This window comes from Gymnoscopelus braueri (assembly GCF_963280865.1).
Source record: "Gymnoscopelus braueri genome assembly, chromosome: 14".
NCBI classification, from domain to species: domain Eukaryota; kingdom Metazoa; phylum Chordata; class Actinopteri; order Myctophiformes; family Myctophidae; genus Gymnoscopelus; species Gymnoscopelus braueri.
In genome coordinates, this window is record NC_137619.1 from 35,792,926 (window position 1) to 35,813,894 (window position 20,969).

Here is a 20,969-nt window from a genome sequence, read left to right on the forward strand (position 1 = left end):
TTTCCCACATTTACTGAAGGAGCCACTCAGTCTGAGTGATTTCTTTCCAGACTAACAAAATAAAGGGCATCTCTGTCTGTCTATAAATAAATCCAAGAATCTGTGTGTGCCATCCTTGTTTGTGTCATAGAGGTCTGTGTCCCTTTTATGCCCATATATGGAAATCCCGAAAACTCCCCAAGTTGGTGTCATCAATGTGATGCCATAGACTTGCTTCCAAGTACTTACTGATAACGGTGTAGTGATACATAATACCTGCTGACAATGGGTATTGCACTATTACAATTAAAGTTTCAAAAACTATATTGAAAGAAATCTGAGCTATTGACAAGACATTTGGCCACTGGACTCACAGACCCTGTCCTAGATGGCTCGGCCCCTATGGAGCCTCACTATAAAAAGGGGGTAAAGCTAAAATAAGTAGGGACTAAAGGAAAGATTGCATGGAGTATATACACTGCAGTGACGTAACTGTGACGTAACCGTGACATGCACTCCAAATTGGTCTACTTCTAGACTAGAGCAAAGCAAGCAAATGCAGGCAAGATTGCATGGAGTAATGAGCCGACTGAGAGAAGGTCAGAATGCTCCAGAAACTTTTAAACAAAGTAGTTGGTCCAAAATATATTTCCATTCTAAGGACATGGACACCAAATATGATTGGCTGGGGAACTATAGGTGGAGTGTCACTGGTCCATTTTACAGACTGGAGGCTCTTTCTGAACCATGTGCCGTACATTAATGGGAAGTTCAAGGATGACGAGTAAAGTCTCATGAGAACCTGGATTTGGGGGTGAGAGCTTACTCAATGAAGGCTAACGTGATGTGAGAGACACCAATCTGTCAATCAAAGTTGTCTTTTTTAGTAGGTTGCACTAAGGGGTAAAGAATGACGCTTACTGGCTGTGTATGTGAGACGCCTGCAAAATATAAATCGGGCTCAACAAGGACTGTTTCTGTCAACTGCTCTGGAGACCCCGGCCAACCACCCTGCTGAGCTCAGAACAGATCAAGCAACCAAAAAAACGTCCTGGATTAGTAGCTTGCACACTGATGCTGCATATATGTCTGTGACCCCTGAACTGCCTTTTGAAGTCTTGAATCAGCAGCGCAGATGCTCAGTGCAAATTCCATCAATTCCTCATGTGACACCTGCAAGACACTGGGCCCCTGGGAGAAGTTGTACATCACTGTGTGTGGAGGACTGGAGTACATCATCATGTGACCTTCCATGGGCAGGGAGGACGTGAGGGCCTGGCTTTGCTGTTGTACATGCAGTCCGCTGCCCTCCTGCACGGTGGTGGTGGAGGTTGTGGGCAGCATGGACTGGGCACTGCGCTGCTGGTGAGGGTGCCTGGTAGACTGGCTACATTGAAAGGCGGTTTTAAATCGTCATTAGTGTCCCGCAGGCTCTCCGACTCAGACATTTGGAAGGTGAGGTCCCTCTTCTCCTCGAAGCCCGTGGCAGCCGTCATTGTGGAGTGGTGGTGGTGAGTCTAGTGGTGAGTTGAGGCACGATTGAATCAGGGCTTTGCCCGCCTCACCAGTGAGCATGGCTGGAGCTTGTTGGTGGCAAATTCGTAAACGTAGGCTATTTAGACATATGGTTCGGACCGCTACGTGGCCCTCACGCCTACGTTTCACAGCAGATCCGACTGTTATGCCCATATATGGAGATCTTTGTATCTGTCAGTCCTTGTCCCTTTAATGCCCATATATGGAGATCTCTGTATCTGTCAGTCCTTGTCCCTTTTATGCCCATGTATGGAGATCCCCAATCTGGCAAAACATCGGCAATTCTTTCTTTTCTCGAGAGATCAGGAGATCCCTGATGTCATCAGTATATGCCCATATATGGGCATACCCCCATTTGTGCCCATATATGTAGCTGACTGATTTGTTTGCGCCTGATGCCATGAAGACACATTGAGGTTAGACAACACACTCCATATTTGGGCTTGGCTGCATTGGGAACTCCTTATATGGTTATGGCTGAGTCATGGTGACATGAGTGTGACGTCAGAGATCCGCTGGCTGGTCCTCCCTTAAGCCAATTTTAATATAGGTAATATAGATTCATCTGCTAGAAAATTAGACTGAAATGAATCCTACTGTACAGTACACGTACAGTAGGATTAATTTCAGTCGCTGCATGAAGGTTTTCTATCTCCAGAAGTTGGTACAACATCATAATGACAAACTGCTTAATCACACTGATCACTGATAGGCTACATGTGGCTGTGATCTTTATAAGGGCCATATTCTGTAACGGATGTCGCCTTCACATTACAGTACCACAATGGAAACAAGCCGCTAGGTCTTGTTATCCTTTTAACAACTGTAAAATCGTACCACTGTACTATTTGCAAACTGTTGATAAAGTATTCAATCCATCAATCAATCAATCACGTCACAATTTTTGGCATGTTCTGACCAACTCATAGCAACCGTTGCTAACGCACAACGCAATAGCTGTTTCAGGGCTAACATGAACGTAAACAATTCCTAGAATTTCGTGTGGCCTGATTAGTATGTATGTCCGATATTAAACGTACAGGTCTTGATTTGGGCCGTAACTTGTTTCTTCAGCAGTGTGCAAGGCATCATTAATGGTTAAAAGGGGTTGTCAAGTTAAACGTTTTGATTCTAAATTTTTAACAGAGAAATTAGTGCAGCTGAGCTGTTCTCCAAGGGAGAATCAACTTCTTCGAAACTACCGGTAACTGATTTGGTAACAGGAAAGGTGGGCAGTGGGCACCAAAACATTCACAGGGACAGCAGGGAGGAAAAAAAACAAACATTAAATAGAACATAAAAATATCAAGATATCTTACACAGAATGAGACCAGCAGTTACAGTATAGGCTACATGAGGTTAAAGTAATACTAGGTAACGTTTTCAACAAAACTAAAGTTAAATTGTATATCTTTTGCGAGTGGCAAAAGTTTCACAACACCCACTCCGTGAATTTCACCCCCGGAAGCCTTTTATTTATATATTTTCTATTGAACGTGTACGGGGGGGACTTTCCCGGGAAAATGACGTTCCTGGCCAACGTCATGACGTCGTGGCCGACGTCCTCAGGAACTACCGCAACGGTTTCCTGTTTGGCCAGGAACTACCGCGCTATTAACAAAAAGGAACCTCACGCTGATTTTAAGATAATGTAGGATTGGAAGATCGAAAAAGAACAGAAAAAGAAAGCACAGCTCATGGTAACTAATGCTCCACTGGCTAAGAGAAACGATCAAGCCCCCAGAACCCAGTGGTTTCACTGAAGCCAATTGAACATGCTGGCCATTCATGGTAGTGCAGGCGCGTGCAGGCCTGGGGCTTCAACACATGAACGAGGAAACGGTTTCGACCAATGGGCTCGACTCACGAGCATGCGCACGAGCTTGCGCACGGGGCGGCGCGCTTCTGTGACGCAAAACGCGTCACTGTGACGCAAAACGCGTCACAGAAGTGACGCGTTTGGAGCCCCAAATAGGCCTCGCCAACCAAATTTCCAACCCGGAAGAAGGGTTCAAACAGGCCCATGCGCTGGGTGAGCAACTCAATGCAAGTGGATGGGAGGAGAATTCGGGTGCCCTCTCTATTATTTTTAACTCTATGGAAACGATCCGTAGATAGTATAAAACAATTAAAAGATCGCTTTTTGAAACGCTTCCGGCTTCCGGTGAAAACGAATGGAATTCTGGGTAATCGAGGACTAGGGAAATTGTATGCAGTGACGGTAGTGACCAGCAGAGGTTGCTAAAAATCGTTATTTGTGATTCTGCATTGTACAACTTTAAGCATGATGTGCCAAAGTGGTAATACATTGGTAGGTCCCCATAGTGACAGGTAAGTGCATGATTAGACTTAAGGTGCAAAGAATCACATGGGGCAGAAACATGTTGAGTGTGGTTTATGATTTGTTTCTTTCACAAATGGTGGTTCAAAGCCATCATATAATTTGAACATTAATTGTATTTAACTGTATTTAACTGTATTTAACACTTGAGCTATATTCCAGACATGTTTGTTCTGTTGGATTATGCTTTGTTTTATTATCCGTATCTATCTTAAATGTGTGCTATAAATGAAATACTGGTGATAGAATGCAGTTTAGTTTAGGTAGAAACATATTTACTCATTTGAGTTATTATCACAGTTGGAATCAAATGACCCATCGCCCAGGAGGACAAAGAACGGCTGCTGCTATCCTTCCGCTACTGGAATGGGATGGATTTTGGAGTCCAGAAGCGCCTCAGGACATAGGCCTACATGACTTGAAATTACATATTTTGTACCGTGACATGCCCGCTACGTGAACAGATATGTCAATTACAAACAGTAAATGAGTGATGAGTGTAATGTAATGAATGTAATAGGGCACAGATAGAACGCCCATACATTTTCCCATAATAGCCTACATTTCCGACATCCAGGGCCCTTGGTGAATCATGACCATAAAACATTTGATTCTGTGTCAAAAATATTTGAATATTTAATTATATTACACAGTATACTATATTTAATAAATACCCTTTTTTGAGTTTTTCAAATATTTTTTCCACCATGAGGCTGATGTTTTCAAAAAAAGAATTCCCCTATTACTCCTATACAGATTTTGTCCAAACCTCACGCACATCAGTAAACATTATCTCTGTTGTCATGTGATCAAGACATATCTGTCAGATTTCTCATGTTCTATTCCGATTGGCTATTGGATGGATTGGACTTTGAACAAAACGCCAACGGCCACCCCCGCAAACTTTATAAGCCAATCATAATTGGCTTATAAAGTTTGCGGGGGTGGCCGTTTTGTTAAAAATGCCACAAATTATGAAGTTTTTTTTTTTTTTTTTTTTTTTTTAATTTTTATCCCGCGATTTTGTAACCCTATTTTTTTACACCCAGTGCCAATTGTCTATGTAATCCTGGGCACTACCTTCCCTCTGCCAACCTAGGGAGGCCAGGGCCGAGCTCATGCCTCCTTCAATGCATGAGAGCCAACTGACCTTCTTATCACCTGACAGGGGAGAGTTTCCCTGGTTGGACGTAGCGCGTGGAAGGAACACGTTATTCCAACCAGTTCCCTTCCCCTCCATCAGGCGCCCCGGCTGGCCAGGGGGAGGCAGTATAGTAACCAGGATTACTGCATGTTTTTGTGAGGGTACCTACCCTAGGAGACACGGGGAGAACATGCTAACTCCACACAGAAAGGCCCTTTCGCCAACCCCACCTAGGGTATGGGCACTGATGACGCGGAGGAGAGAACACGCCCCCAGCGCCCACAGCGTCCCCCTGCGGGAATGGAACCCAGGACCTTCTAACTGTGAGGCGACAGCACTACCGACTGTGCCACCGTGCCCCCTGATATTATGAAGTCTTGCTACAGGGGTGAGCAACTGTTGCTCTGGGAAGCCCACACAGATGCACAGTATATACACTTGTTTTTTTGCCATACATGCAAATCGGCTTGATAATGGCACTACAACAGTGTGAAGATTTCTTTTCTCTGGGTGGGAAAAAAGGTTTTCCCACGTGCATTCTTATTGAAAAACATTGACCATACGTCCTGCTGTGGCCAGGTTTGGCGAGAACGCACAAATCTTCGCTCACAATAAAGAGCGCGAGCAACACTTTTTTTTGTGGGGTCCCTGCATTGGCCTTTGCTGTGTTGAAACAAACAACTAAGCCAGGTGATCCTACCTAGGATCCATGGATCCATTTTTATGGCTCACAAAGAAACCATTTTTAATTAAATGATTATTTCAAAATATTCTTCGGGGGAAAAAGATATTTCAGAAATCTTTATTCACAATGCAGACAATGCAGTCTGGCCTACACTACGCTCTATTGTCGTTTGTGGCATTTTTTTTGTCATGTTTATTTTTATAGATTTGTGCTTTTTTATGAAGGGAATGTGGCATGCACAAAGCTCTCTTGTAGGCTGTGGCCTATACAACACTCTCGTCGTCTATCCAAGACAATACTCTCTTGTCCTCTGTCCCCGGAGTCAGAGATGGCAGAGACTTCATGTCTGTGTCCGGAGACATGTTCTCCAAATGATGAGGACCCCAAACAGGAGTCTTCAGACGGTCCCAACGCTCCTTGAATGTGCCTTTGGCACTGAAGAGCTTGTAGAGCAGGACGGCAGGTACACACAGCATTGAGGACAGAGACATACACCAGCCAATCAACTCGGCCCACCACGGATACACGTACTTGTTGTAGGTCAACGGCGTATAGTTAAAACAGTCAAACAAGAAGACACCCACGCAGACACAGGGGCTAAATATGGACCAGCACATCTTTATCCACCATGACAAGCGCGGTTTGTAGCCAAGCATATGAGCAACATCGGCCATGAAGCGATCAGCTCCATAAACCCAGGCCACCACCGCACATTGCCAAAATGCTTGCCATAGTAGAACCATTCCACTGACAACGTATTTGTCAAACAGCAGAAACACATACATACCGCCCTGTGTTATCATGGAGAGGCCGATGATGAAGCACAGGAAAATGTATAATGCCACGCCGATCTCCCGTCGGTAGCGATGGTCGAATCTCCTAGGAAGCAGATCCAGCAGTCCTGTCATGACCCCTTCAACCAATACAAACTGACTGTCCACTCCCAGCAACAGCAGCATGATGAAGAACAGCGCAGCCCAGATAGGTGCTCCCGGCATCATAGACACGGCTTTAGGGTACGCTATGAACGCCAGCCCCAGACCTGACGTGGACACCTTATCGATGTCCACTCCCTGTTCAGCAGCCATATATCCCAGTATGGCGAAAACTACAAACCCAGCCATGAAACTGGTTCCGCTGTTTATCAGAGACAGAATGTAGGAATCTCTGTAGCAATCATAGTTGGACCTGTTGTAGCTGCCCAGAGCAGTCAGGGCTCCCATTCCGATGGAATAGGAGAAGAAGACCTGAGTCACGGCGTCGATCCACATCTTCGCCGTGCCTAGTTTGGACCAATCAGGTTTGAGGTAGTACACGATGCCATTGTAAGCTCCAGGAAGTGTGAGTCCTCTGACCAGTAAGATGATGAGAATCACATAGGGGAAGGTGGCTGTGAAGTATGCAACCTTGCCAGAAGACTTAATCCCTTTCCATACACAGAAGTACACAATGACCCAAACAGCCACCAGACACAACAACAGCTCCCAGTTCAGCACACCGGGCTGCTCCAAACCATCAGAGATGTTCAACACCTTGTTCTCCCAGAACTCGATAACGGATGACCGTGATACTTTTCCGAGTTCCTCACAAGTCGTCACGTTGGGAGGGAAGGTGACGTTCCCCAGAGTGCCGTTCAGACACTTGGCAAGGCTAAAATCCTCCATGCACATCGGCGTGTTCCATTCGTTGCCACAGGTGGCCCAGGGGAGGGTGGACCAGGTGAAGGCGGCGGAGAAGGACATGACTATGTAGTACAATGACCAAGCCATGATAATGATATAGAAGGTGTTTAGGAAAAACACAGTGACCATGGGTGCAATACCCACACCTTGAAACAGAGGAGCAATATCCCAGGCCTTGGTGCTTCCTGCTTTCATAAACTGACCCAAAGCTATCTCCAGGAAGAAGATTGGAATCCCAGCCAAGAAGATGGCCAGCAGGTAGGGAATCAAAAAGACTCCTCCGCCATTCTCGTAGACCAGGTGTGGGAAACGCCACACGTTGCCCAGGCCCACGGCAAAGCCCAAGCAGGACATGATGAAGTCCAACTGTCGTGTCCATGTATCCCTCTGTGGCGGGGTGCCGTCGGGCGGTTCTTCTCCTTTGGGGGGCTCTTCTTTTTTAGGAGGATCATCTCCTTTTGGACGGTCTTCTCCGTTGAGGATCAGGTGTTCTTTCTTATCCGCCACCAAAACCTCCTCCAAACCACCCTCTTTCTCCATGCTGTTGTAATTCACTGAATTAACTTTCTTCTCACGCAACTTTAGGGGTTTGAACCCGGAACGGTTTATTGAATCTTCTCTTTATCTCAGACCACTGTATTACTTAATAAAGGAAAAAACTACTCTCAGTGTTCCAGAAAACAAAGTCCATCTTGCTGCAGAACGCACAGTCTTAAATAGCAGCGTCAGGACATCACTGGGATACGTGTTGTCACTCTACCTCAGTCATCTATGACGTCAGTCATCTCCATATTTGGGCAAAAACGGCAGGCAGACACACATAGATACACAGACAGAGATTCATCAGAAAATACTGTAGTACAGTGATTCTCAACCTGTGGGCCGGGACCCTCTGGTGGGCTGTGAGGATAACTTTTTCATTAAAACCTTGAAAAAGGAGTAATAATCGATTGATTATTATGATCAATCGATTGATTGATCATAATAATTATGCTCTGAAAATGCAAGGGCCCGGCCCACCCATCTGACCACTTAACGTACGTGTTAGCACTTAGCACCGTATTAATCCCTCATGAATCCAGACGTATTCAAAATGTATGCTGCAACTATTATATTCTCAATTCATTATTCTATTTGCACCAGCAATCCCACGCCTCCATTCCTGATTTCTTCTTTAATATAACAATGTTATGGTGGCTCTCCACCAAACTATTTCAGACAGTACTTCAGACCCCCCCCCCCCCCCCCGTTAATAATAAGCAAATCAATATTTGAATATGAGTATTAGCTAGTCAACAAAAATCTTAAATTCAAGTACAAGATGGTAAAACTATCATTATTGATTCATTCATTTTGTACCCATCAAACTGCATTTAGTGGTGATAGGTGATTATTAAATACAGTTTGTCCACCAGCAGAGGGTAGTATTGCATTCAATTTCTTGTGGTAGTGATCAATTTCTTCAAAGTTTTTTCTCTGTCGGAGTCAAAACACGTTCAGTTTAGGTTTAGACAGTCTAAAAAAAACAACGCATGAGTACCAGAGGGTAGGTTCAGACTAGCCTAGTGCTGATCGTGAATTATAGCTTCATGACACGGCATTGAAGTCACTATTTATTAATTAATTAGTAACCTCGCGTCACCAGGTTTTCCACTGCGGAGGAAAGCCGGGTGTTCGTTCTAAACTGAGCCGTGTGATCCGGTTTAGAAAATCGTGTTCCGGTGGTGTGTTCCAGTTGGCGTCCCATTGTTTTGGTTCCCCACATTATGCGAATCAATTAGTTTAGTCTCATTAGTCGCACTACGAGTTAGAATAAAATATGGACATACCAAGCGATTATTGTACCAAAAGAAACGAAACGATTATACCAAACTAAACACATTTTAAACTAGGGGAATCATTTTGGAGGTGACGGCCCCTGATGACGTAAAGATATTTCCGTTCCCACCGGATCAGAAATCCAAAAATGGCAGTCACTCACTCAGTGTAGTTCTAGCACGGAACGAATCATTTCAAGTTGTCAGACGTCGTTTCTGATCGGCCGTATTTTTATAGCAACACATGATTTACCATGGACGCGGATTCTACGCGTGTTCTGCAGTATTTGTCAGAGGTTGAAGAGTCTGCGGAGGACGTTCTCTCCAGCAAACAACAAGTAACTATAACGTTAGAATGAATACAGCTTGTTTTTGATCAACTGATAGCTTTGTGTTAACGTTTGTTATCGCAGTAAGGTGGCGATAGCCAACGTTAGCGGCTACGTTAGCCTCTGTTGGCTCCTGTCTGTGCCTCAGATGAGATTAGGGCATGTGTAAATTTTTCTTAATTTTACATCATATTCATAATAGCCCAGGCTGTGATTAGGTTTGATTGATTGATGATTGATGTACTTTTATTTAGTAAGACATGAGAATCACAGTACATGGAAGTACAAAATTCACAATACAAGGTCTACTAAACTGGAAGACTCAGTTAAGCACGCAGCTTGTGAGAACCCCATGCGCACAAATCATGATGAGACAGACAGATATACACAGTACACTACTATACAGAATGTCATACAATCAGCTTTCAGGTTACTGGTATGAAGAGAGAAAAAAATATATATACAAAAGAGGAAAATGAAAGGGGGAGGGGGGGTAGGTTAAGACTTAGACAGGGGCCATCTTCGAATTGCAGCCTCCTGAAGGTGTATCTTTAGGGTAGTTTTGAAAGTGAGTAGGGTTTACACTCCTTTACTCCTTTTGGTAGGGCATTCCATATTTTTGATGAATAGCATGAGAACGAGTTCATTCCCTTAGTTGAGCCAAATCTGGGTTGAACATGATTTGTGGAGCTGCCTCTGGTGTTATGATCATGGACTTCATTAACATTTTGACAAATACAGGGGGATCCCAATGTTGTGGTGTATCTTGAAGACCAGGCCAATAGCAAGTTGCTGTACTCTGTCCTCAACCCTAAGCCATCCAATCCTAGCAAAATGAGCAGGGGTTAGATGGGTTTTGTGATTGAGGCCAAGGAGTAGCCTTACAAGTTTGTTTTGGGATGTTTGGAGCCTTGTTTTTAAGGCCTTGGCCGTGCCCCTGATTCTCCTCAGTTTACATTACACCCAGAAGTGCCTTGTATTAACACTTCTACATAGTTTGTAAACTGGTGAATAATTTTCACGTAGAAGAATAGACCCCTTAACAGACGACGTCACACTGATAAGAACCAGTATGCACGCAATGAAACCCATTCTGTCAAGTCTTGCTAGGACGCGCCTCACTACTAGCCAACACACAAGAGGGGGTTGGGGTGTGCTGAAACCAGCGCACCCCAAAACAACAGGTTGGGAATTGATTGCGTGAAACAATCACCTTTGCGTCCAGTCTCAATGTTAGTAAACAAATAATTGGTCTATAGAACATAACAATAGAACATTGGATAGAAAACCAGCACCACTAGAGGAACTGGTTGTAGGATAGAAAATCAGCAGTACCAGAGGTACTGGTAGGAAAGAAAACCAGCAGTACTATGTCCTGGTAGGATAGAACATTGTCAGTACTAGAGGTACTGGTAGGGTAGAAAACCAGCAGTACTGCTAGGATAGAAAACCAGCAGTACTAGAGGTCCTGGTAGGATAGAAAACTAGTAACACTAGAGCAGAGGTACTCAACTACAAATCTTGAAGGTCCACAAATCATTTTCAAATCACAGATCCGTTTATTTAAATCGGTCAATCGAGCCAAGATTATCAAATCGGATCCCCTCCCAACCAACCAACTTAATAAAACTGGGGTGCAGAGCAGCGGCGCAAATCTGGATTGAGGCTAGAGGGGGTCCCCGCGTGCGGAGCACGCACGCGCCAAAGTTTTGAGTTTTTTTCCTTCATTTTCCTCTGATCCTCCTATATCCTCCTATAATTTGACAAACCTCTGTAGTGGTGTAGTGGTGAGGCCAAAATTCTGCCCGGTTCTCCTCAGTGGCTGGAGCAATTGATCTGAATTTGCACACAGCCATTGACCATTACCATACCCACGGAACTGCGAAGCCCGTTTTTCGATATCACCAAATCTCAGCGGTTTATTAGCGTTTCTGTGTAAAATACTGTCGCCATGGTTACGGGGCTGCCCAGCTATGGGACGAACTGCCTCCCGGGTTGCCAAATCATGTGCGCATATCCCCTGACGGATAGGTCGACCAGGTATGGACTATAGTCTAGCTAATTTGACACTGTGTTATGTTAATTCTTCATTATTAATTACTTAAGATGCATAAGTGGGTTCAGGTTCTATTAAATATACGTATTTCTAATTATTTTAACATTTATTTTTATTATTCTAAATGACTTGGGGGGGGCGTCAATCTGAAGCTAGGGGGAGACAAATCTCCCCCGTACCCCCCGGGATTTCCGCGCCTGGTGCAGATTATGAAAACATATAAACATGAAAACAACAGAACAACAATTCAAATAATCCCTAATCCCCCAAAAATATATCTCTTTAAAAATATATAATTTGCCCAGGGTCCGCAGAGAGTTGTCCCGCGGTCCGGTCATGGACCGCGGTCCGCCTGTTGAGTACCCCTGCACTAGAGGTTCTGGTAAGATAGAAAATCAGCTGTACTAGAGGTCCTGGTATGATGAAAACCAGTAGTATGAGGTCCTGGTAGGATAGAACACCATCAGTACTAGAGGTCCTGGTATGATGAAAACCAGCAGTACTAGAGGTCCTGTTAGGATAGAAAACCAGTAACACTAGAGGTCCTGGTAGGATAGAACACCATCAGTACTAGAGGTCCTGGTATGATGAAAACCAGCAGTACTAGAGGTCCTGTTAGGATAGAAAACCAGCAGCACTAGAGGTCCTGGTATGATGAAAACCAGCAGTACTAGAGGTCCTGTTAGCCTGTTAGGATAGAAAACCAGCAACACTAGAGGTCCTGGTAGGATAGAACACCATCAGTACTAGAGGTCCTGGTATGATGAATACCAGCAGTACTAGAGGTCCTGGTAGTAGCATATAAAACCAGCAGTACTATACGTCCTGGTAGGATAGAAAACCAGCAGTGCTAGAGGTCCTTGAGAAAATTATATATTTTTAAATCTGGAGATTTTTGTATTGAAGGCAAGGAAAATTAATTTATAGCACATTTCAACAACAAGGAAATATAATATGCTTTACATAAAATAAGACATCAAGACGGAGCATAATAAACACATTTGAGAATAAAAATGAAAAGTACAAATGAAACAGAACATTTTGAGAGTAAAATTACAGTACAATAGAAAAAAAGCAATAAAAGGCAGTGGCAGATGAAGCCACATACAGTCCCCAGATGTCTGGTCGGTTTTTACTCTGCTGTTTGCCTGTTGTTGTTTGCAGATGCAGAATTTCGGTCAATGCTAAGGGCTTCATAATTAAGGCAATATGTACAAATATCACAAATAGTTTTACTTTATACCTCTATCGATAATGCAATCTTTTGTTTCTCTCTCTCCAAATATGGCAAAAATAGCATCACATCAAATTAAAACACGTTTAGATTGTTTTGTTGTTTTAATTTTCGTACCACATATCAATATAATATCTATTATACAGTATTGCCCAGGCCTATTCATAACCATGACCAACTTGCCTGTGGAATTTTCAGATTGTGGATCTAGATCTAAAACGAAACAGAAACAGGGAGGCATTGAGTGCATTGCAGAAAGACCCGTCAGATTCAGGTGAGTGACCCGGGTTAATTTGCTTTATCAGCTTTGTCCTATGCTAGACTGTATAACTGATATGTGTTGTTTCTTTCTTTATTTTTTCAGGGAAAGTGAAGGTTTGCTTTGGAAACATGTTTATAAAATTTCCTAAATCGAAGGCAAAAGCGATGATTCAGAAAGGTAAGGACTGTCCCATGTTATATACCCATTCTTATTTTAATTGCTTTGAAATAGACGTTTTTCATTATAGTGGAAGTACTTCCACTTTATGGATCTACTCGTTTCTGTGTTAACTGGTGACTTTTGACTGAGTGCGTCAGGGGGCGTTTGTACCAACAGCAGATGCTGCAGTCAGGAAGAGAACAGTTATGGTAGCCTTATTTTTCCTTTTTAGTAAAAATGCCAATACATATTCATCTGATTGTTTGTGGAAGTCTTACTTGAAATAAACAGTGACAAAAACTAGAAGCATTCATCAAAAACATTATATACACATGTGTGTGTGTTTTTGGAATGTTCGGTGCAAATTTCATGAATTGGTCTAGAGATGTATGTTAAAGGGATAGTTCACCCTCAAAATGTCTTTTTTCCTATCGATTAGTGACCTCATGGACACTTGAATTCATGGATATTATTAGTTTTTGCCACATTCCTAAGCCAATAATTTGATGACCAGCAGCGGTTCCGGTAAGAGACGCAAAGAGTCTCCTTTGTGTCTCCTACCGGAACCGCTGCCTACTAGTCCGCTGGTCATCAAATTATTGGCTTAAACAAAAGAATATCCATGAATTCAAGTGTCCATGGGGTGACTAATCGATAGGGGAAAAAAGTCATTTTGGGGGTGAACTATCCCTTTTAAAGGTGACATTTTTACTACTTAAATAAATATTTTATTATTAAAATGTTTAAGGTCCTTAAAACATGTTTTAGAAGTTGTTAGCTGTAATTCCAAGCAGGCTGTTTTCTGGTTTGTAGCAGAACCTGCAAATTGTGTTTGTCTGCAGATTTCAGCCAAAGGTTTGCCTTCAATCATGGATATTACTTACTTACAATTACAACAATCTGTTGTTGCTTACAATTGACCGCTGATGCATTCAGGCTAGTCACAATTTAACACAAAAAATTGTAGATTTATATCACAGGCTGAGGCTACCTATTTTTGTGCCTTCAGTGGTGAATTATTTTAATTAGAGTAGAACTGTAAACCCTGTTGATCTTTGTTTCTTAATTCATAGACCAAGAACAACTAGACAAGGAAATAAATGATCTTCGTAAAGGCCTAAAAGCAAAAGTCAATCATCTCAATGAGATACAAGGTAAGATATACAGTAGTAAAATAATCCTTGTTGTGATAAAATGTGTTTTGCTACGCATGATAATGCTGAGATTTCAGTTTTGCAAAAAATTGAAAAGACAAGGTTGTCACTGTGTGGGATGGCATTTACTTTCTAACTTCAGCTTCTTTGTGAACAAAGTATTATGTTTTAAGCGCTATATAAACCAGTTGAAAATAAATGCCTAATACGTTTGTAGCAGCATGGAATAGCTGCATTGTTGTGAGTTTTATAAAAAGGGTCAAATTTGAGAACTTATGCAATATTCATTTTGTATAGGTTACGTCTGGGTTGGGACTATCTGTGCCAAAATGCTAAGTTTCAGAAACCGGAAGGTCTGTCATGTCTGTCATGTCACTGTCATATTGACTTCTAAATATGGAGTTTGCCTCTCCATTGACACATAGCAAATAAAACTAAATACCTTTTGATGCCACCCCCCTATGACTCCATAATAAATCAAATCATACATGCTCTTTTGACCGGAAAAAAATCGTTACAGCTGAGGAAAATAAAGAATTACAACTAGATGTTCAAATCTTGCCATTGGATAAACACCCTAACGTGTGGATTTATGTATGTTTGCAGGTAAACCGGAGCTGAGAGGCTGCAACCTTTCCCCCCTCTCTGGTGATGAGATCAAAGCCATTAACAGCGTACTGAGGAGATGACATTATGGCTATGCTCAGATTTGTAGGCTACACCCTCTGAGTTAAAGTAACTCAGGATTTTACTGTGCACACTGCTGTGATTCAGTTTTACCATTTTGTGGTTTGAATGCCTTGCAGTTTGGACATTAAGTAACTCATAAGCTATATTTCTAGAAAACCAGTAGCACTGTTAGTTCAGTTCAACAGTTGGTGCGTACCTCCTTTGAGATAATTGTGGCAGTTGTATTTATTGCAAATTTACAGTAAGTATTTCTGTTAGGTCAGGCGTGGCTCTACATTGTGGCTCTACATTGTATTGTTGATAGTTAAATAAAAATGATTACTATTTGTCTGCCCATATAAGGTACTTTGCCAACATGGGTCCCACTTCCAAGTGGGTCCACCTGAACTTATCTGATTTAAATGGGAGAACTACAGTAGATTTGACACAAGTTTGGCAAGTGCATACTTTTAGTGGCATGTCTAAACATGCTTAATATCAATCAGGCAATGTATGTGGAGCCATTTCACATTTTCAAAGATAATTCTGGAACTAATCTGAAAAAGAATCAAGAGGGATTTATTTGTCACTCAATACAGGTAAAGCAGTGAAATGTTGGGACCTGTTTATACAGAGACCATGCTAAGACAACAAAACAATGTCTTTTTACGTAACAATACTGACGTAATGAAGTAGAAAGAAAGAAAAGTACAGATGGAACGGCAAGTATGATAAACCTCTTAAAACAGGTGTGATATCGGTAGCAGGCAGCAGCCTTGCCAAATGTGCAGAAACGGAAGGCATAAGTCAAAATCACTTGTCTATGCACATTGTGCAAGTAAGTGTCAATCGGTCACCTGGTACTACCAGGTGACACTTTGCCGACTGGGACTGTGCCCCATCTTCCAGTCTTTATTTTTCAAGTGCTCTCTGAGCCCTCTTTCCGTAAGGATAAGGATAATTCCTTTAACAGGTCCGTTGATGAAAGTCCTTGCGGTCTTGTTTCCAATGAGGGCCTTGCTCTCTGAGCTCTCATTCCGCCTCTATCACGAGCTCCTGTGAACCACTTGGAGAGAGCCAGCTCTGCATCCTTCTGGTTAATTCCTTGAGTGATTCCATTGTACTTTAGTGCCCCTAAAAATAATCAACAAGAAGCCAACGTCATTCTAGCTTGATTTTTGGATTATGAAACCTCCATATGAGTGACAAACATCAGTTCAAACGTTTTTAGTCAATGAGGAATGTGTATGCTGTTTGAAAGGAACTCCAATGGATTGACCATGACAATTGCCTGATCTAAATCCTACTGAGCACACAGCCAAGTGCTATGGGGTGAAATTTCACCTGAATATCTAGAGTATCTGACAGCAAATATGGTCTATAAAGATATCATTCATGCACACAGAGGATTCTTTGTTTAACGTTTAAAAAACAAACAGAAATTGGAGTTTTAACATCGGCAATACCTTGGCTGTACTTTCAAACCTGAAATGGATAAAAAGTGCTATACATTTCTCAGTGATTCTAAGCTTTTCAATAGTAGCCTATATTAAAGGAGAATTCCGGACAAATTAAGTGTTATCTTTCATGTCTCGTTACTCACCTAGCGACGTAAACGATTTAACACTGGTTGCTTGTTTCCAGAATCTGGCAACACGAGTTGCCAGGTTCTGGAAAGAAACAAGCATCCAGTGTTAAATCGTTCGCCATTAACGGCAGGCTCGCAGGAATTTTCAGCGCATGTTTGACTATCATGAGACTCTACAATGAATCGTAGTAGAGAAAAAAATAACATTGCATCGGTTATAATAGACGAACTTCCCTTACCCACGCGCTCCCATTATGACAACGGAGGGGGTTTAAAAAATGACGACAGGGGAATATATGGAAAAAAAGAACGCCACTTTTTACGTCGCTAGGTGAGTAACGAGACATGAAAGATAACACTTAATTTGTCCGGAATTCTCCTTTAAAGAAACAAGCTAGTGCACATTGGCACTGGCAAATTGAAAACTGATTTGCACCATTTAGGCCAGCTCCATGCTACACTACAGCATACAGCTGTATGTAGCTGTATGATGTAGCATGCTGCAGCATGCATGTAGCAATAGCATGCAGCTACATACATTGACCTGTATTTACTGTACATCAAATGTTTTGAGCAATTAAAAACTCAATTACCATATACAACATCAAAAAGTCGCAGGTCTCGGAATTTGTTCTTGCCATGACGTCCAAAAAGGTTGTACTGGATTGCCAATTCATTTGACATGAGGAACGCCATCATTCTTCTGGTTGCATCATCCAGTGAAGAACCCCCTATGTCTCCAAGCATGGCAACCTGAAAGCGTAATAAAAAGTAACAAATGAAATGCCATATCAAGTGAACTGCTAATATATCAATGTTAAGATATCATTCCATCTTTAGCCCACTTACTCTATTGCCCCCCATTCCACAATTCAGTACTTTATGAATTGATTTAGGCTACCGTGCAATTCTTTCACAAGACCACCCTCATCTTCCTCCAGCCCTCTGCCAATGCCATCCTCACCCTTTAATACATCCCAATAGGTCCCGCCTTACCACTGCCCACTATTCTATTCTCCCCCACCTCTCAGATGTCAAGCAAAGTAATTCTGACTTAAGGAGTCTCCTTCTCTGCATGCACACAAAGTGCAAGATCTCAACAGACCGGCAACTTGATTAGCAAGTAACCCATTAAAACAGGGAAAGAGTGTCATTTTGGATTTTTAGCTCATATTTTGAGATGGCGGTCCGTGGTCAAATACATATAATTTTGGGGGTTAGGATTTAGAAGACATTTGTGGAATCGGCCTCAGGTCTTAATGGGTGAAAGTGATTAAGTGATTTTGAACTTACAACTCCAGACATGAACTTTGAGTCACACAGCTTCTCATTCATGGATTCGACATCTTGGATCGTGGTCAGTGGGAAGTCTGCTCCTTCGGGTGGTTCCAGCGACGGCACCACAACCTCCCTTTGGTTCATCAGGGCGTTTAACATTTGACCATGTACCCTCTGGGTGTCCTTCACTTCCTCCAGGAGAGTTACCAACTTGATCAATAAATTCTCTCCCATGCCTTGTGGGGCTGCACTGGGGCTGCTGCTCACACCCGGGGCACTGGGGCTGTCCATTATATTGTAAACTGCAGACTCCAACTCTTCATTAGGAGTCCCAAGAATCTCTCTCTCTGTTTCAAATGCAACCAAGTCCTGCAAGTGCTCTGCAACTTTGGCATTAATGCGTCTTCGTTTGGACCGAGAGCTACCATCATAGTGTTCCATTTTTCCCCGCAATCTGTAACAGACAAAGATTTGGAGTTTAGTTTGATTTGTAAAAAAAGAAAAAGCCCCCCACTTTTTTTTATGTGGCCAAATTTAACTACAGTTACTGAGGATTAAAGGTGGTTGTAAGTAAGTAAGTGATTGTAGAAGCTCATCTACATCCATCTAATCGTGTGATGTTGCTTTGTCACCCTCTACAGACTTGGAGGAGAGAGGATAAGAGCCTGACTGAGATAAGGCCAGGTGTAGTTGATGAGAGGCTCAGGTGTGTTTTTTGTTGTTGATGCTTTCTACTTTCAGTTTAATTGAATACTTTATTAACAGTTTGCAAAAAAAGAGCACAGGAAAGTACAGTTCAATACAAAGTCTGCTAAGAGGATTTTAAACCCAAGACAGCCTATGGCTCGTTTCCATTGGGGTCCTTTGTACTCAATTCATCGAAAAAGTTACATGAAAGATACATATGTTTTCAAACCAGGAATATAAACGTATATGCTTGCAGCTTTGTGTTGCTCAAAGCCAATCAGTGTATTTCAAAAGAGGTGCTCTCAACCAACCACCACAAGAAGGGACAAAACGTTTTGTTTTGGTTAAACAAAGCCTTTTTTGGAGTACAAGAAGAATTCATGGATTTGGAATTCATGGAAGGATACAGGTATGTAAGAAAATGTCGTGCTATTGCTACTCAATGAACTTTGCTGCCTATGATACATAGACATGTGCAACTAATACATTGTGTTAAAATGTAGGCATTTAGAGCTCTTATCCAGAGCAACTTTTACAACTGTGAAATCAAAGTCGCGGTGCGACGTGTGAGCATGTAAGCCGATAGCATATCGGTTTATAAAGTGCTCTTTTGGCCTTGTTTTCCTAGACCAGGTTGCTTATTTCTCTCACAAAATATGGCAACACTGTCATGGCCTAGACCTAATCACAACCAAAGACTGGTGATAGACAATCTCACACAGCTAGTCAGTTCGGGTGGAAAACACAACATGGTGACGCGAAATTTTAAGCTCATTTTCTCACCATCACCTGAAAATGTGTTTGCTCAAGGAGAGCTGGAGAGACGAGACCCAGCACTGGTCACTATATGGACCTAAACAGGGTCTAAGGGGAGACCTAGCTCTGATCCATGGCGTTAGAATATGGACCAGAGCTAGAGCTAGGGGAGACCAGACCACTGTTCTATCAGAGATTTTAGCCTTGATACAAGACTCACTGTCGGTCATTTGATTATGACCGTCTTGATCCAAGCCAAGGCAATCAGAAATGCAGCCTTTGAAAAAGATGTACAGATACAAATTAGCCTAGCCTACAACTTACCTTGTGCGCCCAGAAATTCTAAGAAAGTACAGATATTTGTGTTGTTATTTCTCAGCAGACAAAAAAACGGTATAAGTCTGAAGTGTCCTCTGGATTCAAACCATAGACGGTATGCAAACCGATTCAAACCAAATACATCTGTGTACTTTGAAGCGTTGCCAGGTTTTGCGAGAGAAACAAGCAACCAGGTCTATGAAAACAACCCCAAAAGAAGCGACTATAATAGGAAAATAGCAGATCTACAAGCTCACAACGCGCCGCGATGCGACTCGTTGTGAGCTTGTAGATCTGCTGTTTTCCAAAAATGATTGAAGACATTTTAACAACACAAATCTTGTATGGGGTCCCTGGCATAAAATACTTTCAGATGCAGGACAATACATATTAATGGGCTTGTCCTTGACATAAAAATGGTTGAGAACCATTGGTTTAAATAACATTTGGAAACGAGCCCAAATAAGCAACCCGCAAGTGCCGCAACTACCTAACTTTTCAAGCAACTACACAGAAAAACAAGCCCAAAGTTGCTTATAATAAGCGGACATGACAACCCTGCTTCTTCTTCTCTCGGTTTACACATCTGTGCTGTTTGGTTTTATGGTGGTTGGCATCCATAGTCATTGCATTACCGCCATCTACTGGATTGTGATATCTTCACAATGCAAACTACATGGTCCACAATGTGATCCCATTCCCATCACGACAGTATTTTCTACAGTTGTCTGACTTGGTGTCAGTAATGTTCAAGAATAATCTGGCTGCATCCAATATCATCTTTGTTCTTTCTGGTTCCCCTGCTTTCAACAGCACAATTTATAGACCTATTTGAATGAACTCTAGATCCCCTTTTCCTCTCCTGTTGTACTGCAACCCTTTGATAACCCCCCCCCACTCCAGTCTCTTCACATCTTCAGCATAAAATAGTCTCCTTTCTGCTCACCTTCCCTACTTTTTCTTTTAGGACATCCTGCATAATGATTACCCACCCACATGTAACCCACATTTAACCCATATTATTGGCATGCTGGCTGGTGCCCTGCTGTATTTCACAAGGCCATGTTGTTCTTCTGTCAGTCCATGCACTCCTGCTGCTATATGTCTAAATTTTAAATGAATAAAGGCCTGATATTCTACATTATAGGAATACATAATTATGCCTATAATTGGAACTATAGTTCCAATCTCCCCATCAACATGCAGATTTGTGTTTTGCAAATGTTTTATTATTTTCTAAAGTCCAGATTTTTTGTTGTAATTACAAAACGAATTGAATTGAAAACAAACCACCA

At 42.3% G+C, this 20,969-nt stretch overlaps 3 protein-coding genes across 4 annotated transcripts; 1 reads left to right on the plus strand and 2 right to left on the minus strand.

Annotated features, from left to right (window-relative positions):
• Positions 1-5,948: 5,948 nt before the first annotated feature.
• On the minus strand, positions 5,949-7,907 carry LOC308100625 (sodium- and chloride-dependent creatine transporter 1-like; the record flags this gene model as incomplete). The annotated part of the gene is made up of 1 exon (XM_080449690.1): positions 5,949-7,907. The coding sequence occupies one exon, from the start codon at positions 7,905-7,907 to the stop codon at positions 5,949-5,951; it is 1,959 nt and encodes a 652-aa protein (XP_080305816.1).
• A 1,498-nt stretch (positions 7,908-9,405) lies between these two features.
• Positions 9,406-16,004, plus strand: pdrg1 (p53 and DNA-damage regulated 1). The gene is made up of 5 exons (XM_080449359.1): positions 9,406-9,522; positions 13,002-13,077; positions 13,168-13,242; positions 14,298-14,378; positions 14,985-16,004. Exons 1-5 carry the CDS (start codon positions 9,439-9,441, stop codon positions 15,065-15,067), a joined length of 399 nt encoding a protein of 132 aa, XP_080305485.1. The 5' UTR covers positions 9,406-9,438; the 3' UTR covers positions 15,068-16,004.
• LOC308100339 (uncharacterized protein) lies at positions 15,901-19,828 on the minus strand (the record flags this gene model as incomplete). Of its 2 annotated transcripts, XM_080449358.1 has the most annotated exons (5): positions 19,681-19,828; positions 17,929-18,367; positions 17,229-17,388; positions 16,066-16,181; positions 15,901-15,993 (listed from the first exon to the last, which is right to left on the minus strand). In XM_080449358.1, exons 2-5 carry the CDS (start codon positions 18,352-18,354, stop codon positions 15,967-15,969), a joined length of 729 nt encoding a protein of 242 aa, XP_080305484.1. In that variant the 5' UTR covers positions 18,355-18,367; positions 19,681-19,828. The 2 variants fall into 2 exon arrangements, with proteins under 2 accessions (XP_080305484.1, XP_080305483.1); XM_080449357.1 differs by having other exon boundaries at positions 15,967-16,181.
• Positions 19,829-20,969: the final 1,141 nt, after the last annotated feature.